The sequence below is a fragment of the Melozone crissalis genome, unplaced genomic scaffold, assembly GCF_028551555.1.
Source record: "Melozone crissalis strain CALT ecotype California unplaced genomic scaffold, PUWL_Pcris_2 ptg000014l_1, whole genome shotgun sequence".
Classification (NCBI taxonomy): Eukaryota; Metazoa; Chordata; class Aves; order Passeriformes; family Passerellidae; genus Melozone; species Melozone crissalis.
The window spans coordinates 17,971,677-17,981,329 of record NW_026535792.1 but is presented as its reverse complement, the minus strand read 5'-3'; the positions used below and the strand labels follow the sequence as shown (position 1 = coordinate 17,981,329).

The following is a 9,653-nucleotide window of genomic DNA, read 5'->3' as shown; positions in this document are numbered from 1 at the left end:
ATCCACGAAGGCCTTTGGCTGGTAACACTGGGGACCCCATGCTGGAGGTATTGGGAACATGATCCCAGAACCATGGGGACCTTTTGCCTGTGACCCATGACAGTGCCTCCACACTGGCACCGAGGTGACACTGGGGACATGCCATTAACACAGGGTCCTGGCACTCAGCCCCTGTGCCAGGCTGTAGGGACACCGTGACAGCCATCTGGGGATCCAAAATGGTCACTGTGTGCTGGGACCACAGAGGGCTCCTGCACTGGGCGCACTGGGGACCCTGTGGTCCATGGAGGGGACCAAAAATGGTCACCCCGTGCTGGGGGGCTGGGAGCTGCACTGGGGACACTGTGGACTCTGCACTGGGGACACTGGGGATACTGTTACTGTGCTGGGAACACTGTGGACCCTGCACTGAGGACGCTGGGGACACCGGGCTGGGCTGCGGGAGGGCTGGGCCAGACAGGGAGGGGCCCCACAATGGTCACCCCGTGCTGGGGACACGGGACCCGCGCCAGATGGAAGGGTCACAGTGAGGGACACCCCGCATGGGCACCCCTGTGCTGGGACAGCCACACCCGGCCCCGGGCCCAGCCCCGCGTCCCCTCACGGCGCTGCCCCGCCCCTCACGGCTCGGGGGGTGTCGGGGGGGGTCCCCGGCGGTGACGTCATGGCGGCGCCGCGGGGTGACGCGGTGCGGCGGCCCTGACGTCAGGCGCGGCCCCCCGGCAGCATGGCGGCCGTGCCCGCGCCGGCCGGCCCGCGCTGACATGGTGAGGGCCGGGGCGCGGAGGGGACGCGGGGACACGGCCGCGGCCGCGGGGGGAGCGCGCCCGCCGAGGGGGCGGGACGGGCCCGCGGCGGCCCGGGGCGGGGGAGGGGCAGCGGCCCTCGGTGTCCCCCCGTGTCCCGGGGTCCCCCGGCTCGGGGCGGGGATGGGGCCGGAGCAGGAGGAGGGACCCCCGCGTCGCCATCGGCCGGGCATCCCCGGCAGCTCCGTGCGCAGTGCCCGTCCTGCTCCTCCATCCTGCTCCTCCATCCCGCTGTTCCCATCCTGCTCCTCCATCCTGCTTCCTAATCCTGCTGTCCCGTCCTGTTCCCCCACATTGGTCCTCCGTCCCTGTGTTCCCATCCTGCTCTCCCATCCTGTTCTCTCCCTGTTCCCCCATTCCAGTGTCCCCGTCCTGCAGGTCCTTCCTGCTGTCTCCATCTTGCTCCCCTCTAATCTGCTCCCCCCATCCTCCCTCTCCCAACCTGCTCCTCCATCCCACTGCCCCCCAAATTATTCCTCCCATCCTGCTCCCCCCATCCCACTGCCCACATCCCCATCCTGCTGCCCCCAAACACTCCCCCCAACCCCTATCATTCTCCTTATCCTTCTGCTCCCCATAACTGCTTCCCCAAATCCACTGCTCCTAACCCTCTCCCCAGAACCAGCTCCCCCAGTTTGCTCCCCCCTCATTCCCTCCTCTTAATGTGCTCCCCCAATCCCCTCCCCACCCCTGTCCCCCGTCCCTGCTGCCTGCCACCCCTGTGTCCCCAGGACCTCAAGGGCCAGTACTGGACGGACGATGACTCTGACGGGGACAATGAGTCCGAGGAGTTCCTCTATGGCGTGCAGGTGGGTGCTGGGTCCCCGTGGTGCCACGGGGGGCTCAGGGACCCCCAGCCCGCCCCCCCTGCCAGGCCTGGGGAGGCTCTGGGTGTGACAGTGCTGTGCCACAGGGGACCTGCGCCGCCGACCTGTACCGGCACCCGCAGCTGGACGCCGACATTGAGGCGGTGAAGGAGATCTACAGCGAGAATGCCGTGGCCGTCAGGTGGGTGCCCTGCTGCCCTGCCCCGGGCACTGCCAGGCACAGGGGCATAGCTGGGCTGTGCCAGGATAGCTGTGCCATCCCTGGGTACCCCAGCTGTGCCATGCCCAGGCATCCTGCCGTGCCATCTCTGGGACACCTGGCCATGGTATTACCAGAACATTTGGCCACAGCATCACCAGGCATCCTGCTGTGCCATCTCTGGGGCACCTGACCATGGCATCCCCAGGGCACCTGGCTGAGCCATTGCTCAGACATACCCTCCCCAGCTCACTGGCCACAGCACCCCCTGGGCACTTGGCTGTGCTGTCCTTGGCACCCAGACATGGCATTCTTGGAGCATCCAGCTGTGGCAGCCCCAGGCACTCATCTGTGCCATCTTCAGACACCCAGCTGTGCCATCCCTGGGCACCCAGCTGTGCTGCATCCAGGGCACTCAGCTGTGGCAGCACTGGGTCACCTGGCCATGGCATTGCCAGACACCCAGCAGTACCATCCATGGGTTACCTGGCTGTGCCATCCTCAGGCATCCAGCAGTGCCATCCCCAGCACACCTGGACAGGCCATTCCCAGGCACCTGACCATGCCATCTTGGAGCACCCAGCAGTGCCATCCCCAGCACACCTGGGCAGGCCATTCCCAGGCACCTGACCATGCCATCTTGGAGCACCCAGTAGTGGCACCCTTGCATAACCAGCTGTGCCATCCAGCAGTGCCATTCCCAAGGCACTCAGCCATGGCACCCCTAGCACAGCTGGCCATGCCACCCCCTGAGCAATGGCTGTGCTGTCACACTCCCAGGTTCACATCCACATTCTGGGCACTCCCCCTGTGCACACACTTGATACATGGGGAGCCACATGTGCCATTCCCTGTCCCATGAGCCTGCCCACCCTGGCACAGTGGGCACCAGGCCACTGTTCCAGCACTGTGCCACCCCCCGTGCCACAGCCATGCCTGTCCTCACAGGGAGTATGGCACCATCGATGACGTGGACATCGACCTCCATGTGAACATCAGCTTCCTCGATGTGAGTCCCTGGGGTTTCCCCAGCACTGCTGGCATGGGGGGGTACAGGCACAGGCACCCAGGGGGGCTCCAGATGCCCCTGCCTGGGTGGAGCTCCCGTGGCTGTGCCAAAGTGTCTGTGCCCTGGCAGGAGGAGGTGGCGACGGCGTGGAAGGTGCTGCGGACGGAGCCCATCGTCCTCCGCCTGCGCTTCTCCCTGTCCCAGTACCTCGATGGCCCCGGTGAGTGGGCACGGGCGGGGTGTGGGGTCCCTGTGCCCTCAGGACAGGCACAGTGCAGCGCCCATGGCTCCTCATCCTCCTCTCTGCCCACAGAACCATCCATCGAGGTTTTCCAGCCGTCCAACAAGGAGGGCTTCGGGCTGGGTCTGCAGCTGAAGAAGTAAGAGCTGAAACATGGTGGGCACCAAGCGTGGTGGGTGGGTGGAGTGGGTCACAGAGTCACTGTTCTGCCCCAAAACTGGTCATGTGCCCCATGTCCCCTTGCCACCACCTTTTATACACCACACAGTCCTCTGATGGCTCACCACCATCTGTGCGTGGGGAAGACGAGGGGCTGGGGGTGTCATGGACCACCAAGCACCCATGGGTGCTGTCCTCCCTGTTTGCCAGGATCCTGGGCATGTTCACATCCCAGCAATGGAAACATCTCAGCAACGATTTCCTGAAGACTCAGCAGGAGAAGCGGCACAGCTGGTTCAAGACAAGCGGCACCATCAAGAAGTTCCGTGCTGGGCTCAGCATCTTCTCACCCATCCCCAAGTAAGGTCCCAATGCTGTCCCCACCAGCCCTCCATCCCCTCATCCTGGGTGAGGCCTGGCACCGTGCCTCAGTTTCCCCACTTGGATGCTGCTGCTCCCTACCAGATCCCAAGCAGGTGGAGGTTGCTCCCAATGAATAGCTGATGGGTGGATCCAGCACTGGGTGATGGAGGAGCAGGGAACGGTGACAGGCAGGTGCTCAGGGGGATTCTGTGCCTGCAGGTCTCCCAGCTTCCCTGTTATCCAAGATTCAGTGCTGAAGGGCAAACTGGGCATCCCCGAGCCTCGCGTGAACCGCCTGATGAACCGCTCCGTGTCCTGCATGGTGAAGAACCCCAAGGTGGAGGTTTTTGGGTACCCACCCGCCAGCACCCAGGCAGGTGTTGCCCCCTTCAACATCCTGGTGGGTGCCACCCCGCCTTGGGGTTTGCTTTTCTCTTCTTTCCCCTTCCCAGGGGCTCCTCTGGGGTCTGATTGTTTATTTTGGGGGGGATGGGGGAAGCCCATGCAGGGTTTCTTGTCTCCAGTCTTGGTTGATCTTGGGGAGCTGGGGCCTGGCTGTGGGGTCCAGTGGGATTTTACCCCACTCCTGGTGCTGCATCCCTGCTGTGCCAGAGAATGTTAGCATGTTGGGGGTCCTGCTGTGACGGGGAATGTTGGCATGTTGGGGGTCTTGCTGTGCCAGGGGGTGTTGGCATGTCAAGGGTCCCACTGTGTTGGGGGTGTTGGGATGTTGGGGGTCCAGCTGTGTTGGGAGGGAGTTGCCATGTTGGGGGTCTCACTGTGCCAGGGCACACTGGAATGTCAGAAGTTCTCCTGTGCCAGGGTTTTGGTATGTTGGGCGTCCTGCTGTGCTGGGGGGGCTGGGGCTGCCCGTGCCATGCAGAGCTGGGGCTGTGTGTGGGAAGGGGGATAACGCAGCTGGCCCCACTCTGGTTCCATCGCAGGTTGGTGGCCACTGCAAGAACATCCCCACGCTGGAGTACGGCTTCCTCGTGCAGGTGAGAGTCCTGCATCCTGCTCATCCTCAGCCTGCTGCCCTCAGCATCCTTCCCCACTGTCCCACTTCCCACTTATCCATGTCCTGCTATCTGGAGCATTCTCCTCACCACCCCATGTCCTGCTCATCCTTCTCCTGATGCCCAGACCGTCCTTCTCCCTGTCCCACATCCCACTCAGCCCCGTCCCATTGCCCAGAATATCTTCCCCAGTGCCCCACATGCCACTTATCCCCACTCCACTGCCCATATCATCCTCCCCACTGACCAGAGTCCCCCTCATCCCCATCCCACTGCCTGGAGCATCCCCCAAGCCCCGTGCCTGCAGCAGGGCCTGACTCCCTCCATCCTGCCCTCAGATCATGAAGTACGCGGAGCAGCGGATCCCAACGCTCAACGAGTACTGCGTGGTGTGTGACGAGCAGCACGTCTTCCAGAACGGCTCCATGCTGAAGGTGGGGTGGCAGGGCCAGGCCAGGTGCGGGCTGTGTCCCTGTGTCACCATCCCTGACATTCAGCACCCTCCTGTCCCCTCCACAGCCGGCCGTGTGCACCCGGGAGCTCTGCGTCTTCTCCTTCTACACGCTGGGCGTCATGTCCGGCGCGGCCGAGGAGGTGGCCACGGGTGCCGAGGTAGGGCTGGGCACGGTGTCACCTCCCCCAGTGCCCTGGGCGCTGGGCTGCCCCTTCAGTCCCAGCTCTGCCCCAAGGTGGTGGACCTGCTGGTGGCCATGTGCCGCGCTGCCCTCGAGTCCCCTCGCAAGAGCATCATCTTCGAGCCTTACCCCTCCGTGGTGGACCCCAACGACCCCAAAACTCTGGCCTTCAACCCCAAGGTAAGCGCTGGGGGGACAATGCTCCCCCACACCAGGGAGTGATGGGGAGCCCCAAGGACCCCTCTGATGGCCACTCCTCTCCTGGCCCATGTGCAGAAGAAGAACTACGAGCGGCTGCAGAAGGCCCTGGACAGTGTGATGTCCATCCGGGAGATGACCCAGGTACGTGGCGTGGTCCCACAGCCCCATGTGACCTCCCCGGTGTGGGACCCAAGCTGGGAGTGGCATTTAGGTGCTGATCTCCATCTGCCCATGGCTGGCTGGGTGCTGGGGGACCCGCCTGCAGCCTGTCTTGCCTCTGCCAGGGGTCCTACCTGGAGATCAAGAAGCAGATGGACAAGCTGGACCCCCTGGCACATCCCCTCCTGCAGTGGTAAGGCTGAGGGTGCTGTGGCCCTCTCCTGCTGCCCCTTGTCCCTCCCACTGCCCCACATTCCCCAGGACATGGGATGGAGGGGGGGGCAGCCAGGTATCTGGGGCACAACCCTCTCATCACCTTTCTTTTGGGGGGGGTCACGAGCATCTAACGATCTCAGGGCAGATTGGGACCACCTTTTCTGACTCTCCTCCTCTTCCTCCTCCTCTTCCCAAGGATAATCTCCAGCAACAGATCCCACATTGTCAAGCTGCCTCTCAGCAGGGTAAGGGGCCAGGCTAGGCTCCAGGTGGGGTGTGGGATAAAGGGTATGGAATATGGGAGGTGGAATGGAGGGATACAGGAGATGGGATACAGGATGAGGCATGTAAGGATATGGGATGGGCAATGGAAGGGTCTGGGATGTGGGATGGATCCCTCTGGGTGGGGTTCTAGCCTGGGAGATATGGGAGTCAGGACAGGGATATAGGAAGGGGGATGTTTGACACAGGCTGTGGGATGGGGGCAAGACAGGGATGCAAAGGACCCTTCTGGCAAACCTGGAGTCACCAAAGCCAGGCTGGGCTGGATCCCGGGCCCAGCGGCCGTGCATGATCTCTGTCTGTCTGTCTGTGTCTGTCCTCTCTCCTGCCGGCACCGCCGCTGCTCTTCCCGTTGCCCTGGTAGCAGCTGAAGTTCATGCACACCTCCCACCAGTTCCTCCTGCTCAGCAGCCCCCCGGCCAAGGAAGCTCGGTTCCGCACGGCCAAGAAACTCTACGGCAGCACCTTCGCTTTCCAGTGAGTTCCCCGGGCAGGGGATGGTGGGAGCCCCCCGGGTGGGTGCCCTGGGGCTGAGGATGATGATGGCTGATGTGGGGCTGGCTCTTTGCAGTGGCTCTCACATTGAGAACTGGCACTCCATCCTCCGCAACGGGCTGGTCAACGCCTCCTACACCAAACTTCAGGTACCGGGCTGCTCCCTGCACCCAGCACACCCCGGGCAGCAGGGGGGCAGGGAGGGGCAGGGAGGGAGCAGACATTGGCAAGTGCCAGGCTTCCTCCACTACCGCCGTGCTTCAACTGTCGGGGTGATCCCACCACGCTCACCCTGGTATTTTCCTGCAAGCTGCATGGAGCAGCCTATGGCAAGGGCATCTATCTGAGCCCCATCTCCAGTATTTCCTTTGGATACTCAGGTAAGAGGCTGCCTGCACTGTCCAGTCCTGCCTGTGCTGCCCAGTCCTGCCTGTGCTCCCATTCCCACTCCCTGCATGGGCCTGGGGAGGTTTGGCATCATGCTGGCTGGAGAGGCTGCTCTGGAGTGGCTGCATCCCATATCCTTCCCAACACACCAGCCTCTTCCCAGCCAGGATGGGGCTTTCCCACACTCCAAAGAATCAAACCCTCAGCATTTTCTAGGCTTCAGAAGGTGCTGCACACACTTTTGGGGGGTTCCCAGGGCTCAGGAGCACTGAGGGTGGCAATCCTTGTCTGTGGCATGTGTCCCCACATCACTCCAGGGTGTTTCCTGAGAGACTGACAGCCCCTGCCATGTTTCTTCCACAGGAATGGGGAAAGGGCAGCACCGGATGCCGTCAAAGGATGAGCTGGTGCAGCGCTACAACCGGATGAACACGATCCCCCAGGTGATGGGCCAGGGGACACCGGGGCAGGATGGGAATGGGGACATGGCACCCATGGGTGTTTGGGACTGGGTGGTAACACGGGCTGCTCTTCCCACAGACCCGCTCCATCCAGTCCCGCTTCCTCCAGAGCCGCAACCTGAACTGCATCGCGCTTTGCGAAGGTGTGGGGATGTGGGGGGATAATGGGGGGGGACAGGCAGCACCCTTGGGGTCACCAGGTGGGTGGAGGGATGGAGGGACAGGCCCTCTGTCCCCCATCCCACCTCCAACAGCCCCTTGCCCCAGCAGTGATCACCTCCAAGGACCTGCAGAAACACGGCAACATCTGGGTCTGCCCTGTCTCGGACCACGTCTGCACACGCTTCTTCTTTGTGTGAGTCCGGCTGTGCCCACCCTGCCGCCCCTGTGGGACCCCTCCAGAACCCCCCTGACCCCCTTCTCCCCGTGCAGGTACGAAGATGGCCAAGTGGGAGATGCCAATATCAATACTCAGGACCCCAAAATCCAGAAGGAGATCATGCGTGTGATTGGGACTCAGGTGTACACAAACTGATGGTGGCGGTGGCACCCTGGGACCCCCCGGGCACCGAGTGAGCCCCCGGGCAAGGCTGGGCAGGGGCCGAGCGGGTTTTGAGCCCCCCGGGCAGGGCAGAGCCGGGGCAGCACCGGCGGCTCCACCTGTACATAGGCGTTGGGCACCTGTGAGCACCAGGCAGGTTCAGCGGTCCCTTATCCCCTCCCTGTCCCCTTCCCACTGTCCCCAACTCTGTGGCAGCCTGGAGAAGGAGCCGTGGGTCCAGCGTGCCTGAGGACGGCCCCTCCTGGCGTTGGCAGCGACGGCGTTTTTATCAACGATGAGAAACTGAAGCAAAAAAAAAATAACAAACAACCAAAACAAACCCAAAAACATAGGAAAAAAAAAAAAGAGAAAAGGAATCAGTGTTTGTGGATTTAACTGGAAATTAAAGTGTGGGGTGTGGGAAGGGGATGCTGGGGAAGGGATGGGGGCACAGGGAGGGAATGGGATTGTGAGGAAAGGAAAGGGATGGGATCACAGAAAAGGGATGGGATGGGGTCATGGGGAAGGAGTGGGATTTAAGGGAGGGGGTGGAAATGTGAGGGAGGAATAGGGGCACAGGCAAGGGATTGGAACCTGGGGGAGGGATGTGGGCACAGGTAAGGGATGGGATCATGAGAAAAGGATAGGATTGTGGAGAAGAGGTGGGAAACAAGGGAATGGTATCTTGGGGAAGGGTGATCATGCAGAAAGGAAAGGAATCCCTTCACAGGGAAGGGATAGAATTGAAGGGAAGGGATGGGATGCTGGGGAAGTGCCATAGAGAATTGATGCAGCTTTGGGATAGGGCTGGGAGGGAGCTGCTCCCCCATCACACAAAGGGATGGTGCTGTGGAGGCAGAACATGATGGAGAAGGGATTGTGCCTCAGGGATGGGAACATGGGACTGCACAGAGCAGCCCCCCAGGCACTGGTGCTGCAGCAGAGATTCTAATGGGAAGGAACCTCCCAGGGACAGCATTTTGTTTCAGCCTAAGCCCATCCCAGTAATTCCATGGACACGGAGGCAGTGCCAGCACAGCTGCATCCTGCTACACCCAAACCTGCATGGAAACCCAGTAGAGATAGCCCAGAGGCTGCCAGGGCTCAGGGTGGGCAGAGGGGGCTGGGCACTGCTGTCCCCACAGTCCAGGGGCTCTCCAGGTCAGTCACAGCAGCACAAGGCCATGACTTCAGCCAAGATTTATGATGGAATTTAAGAACTGATCTAAGAATTATCCTGGTTTTGGTAGAGGCACCACCTGAGTCCTGACAGGCTCATTACACCAATGGGTTCACTCAGTGTCACTTCTGGCATGTCCCTGTCCTCTGTCCTCCCTGGATCCCAACATCTGGCTATCCCCACTTGTCCCACACTGGCTGCTCCAAGTATCCAAGGGCCACCCAAACCTGGGCTGGTGGCCATTCCCTCACGCCTGGCCCTGCCACCTACCCCTTGGTGGGGGAGTTGCTTAAATTTGTGGGGTTTGGGGATTTTTCCTCAAATAAAAAATAAGTCACTTTCCTGGGATCATGGCAGTCACTCAGCTGTACCCACAATGCGAAGGGCTATCTCATGGGACGTGGCCACATCTCTCTGAAGCTCCTCTCTCTGTCCCTTGGAAAGATCAGGGAAACCACAGGGCTGTATCCTGTCCT

At 61.6% G+C, this 9,653-nt stretch overlaps 1 protein-coding gene across 3 annotated transcripts; it reads left to right on the top strand.

Moving 5' to 3' along the window:
• Window positions 1–690: 690 nt before the first annotated feature.
• PARP6 (poly(ADP-ribose) polymerase family member 6) lies at window positions 691–8,449 on the top strand. 3 transcript variants are annotated; one of them, XM_054272578.1, is made up of 22 exons: window positions 691–767; window positions 1,538–1,615; window positions 1,720–1,814; window positions 2,781–2,841; window positions 2,971–3,061; window positions 3,155–3,221; window positions 3,452–3,601; window positions 3,824–4,004; window positions 4,549–4,602; window positions 4,959–5,054; window positions 5,140–5,232; window positions 5,310–5,435; window positions 5,532–5,597; window positions 5,741–5,808; window positions 6,028–6,076; window positions 6,481–6,590; window positions 6,685–6,757; window positions 6,919–6,988; window positions 7,359–7,438; window positions 7,536–7,599; window positions 7,727–7,811; window positions 7,889–8,449. In XM_054272578.1, exons 1-22 carry the CDS (start codon window positions 765–767, stop codon window positions 7,989–7,991), a joined length of 1,863 nt encoding a protein of 620 aa, XP_054128553.1. In that variant the 5' UTR covers window positions 691–764; the 3' UTR covers window positions 7,992–8,449. The 3 variants fall into 3 exon arrangements, with proteins under 3 accessions (XP_054128553.1, XP_054128552.1, XP_054128551.1); XM_054272577.1 differs by having other exon boundaries at window positions 6,478–6,590; XM_054272576.1 differs by lacking the exon at window positions 691–767 and having other exon boundaries at window positions 1,454–1,615; window positions 6,478–6,590.
• Window positions 8,450–9,653: the final 1,204 nt, after the last annotated feature.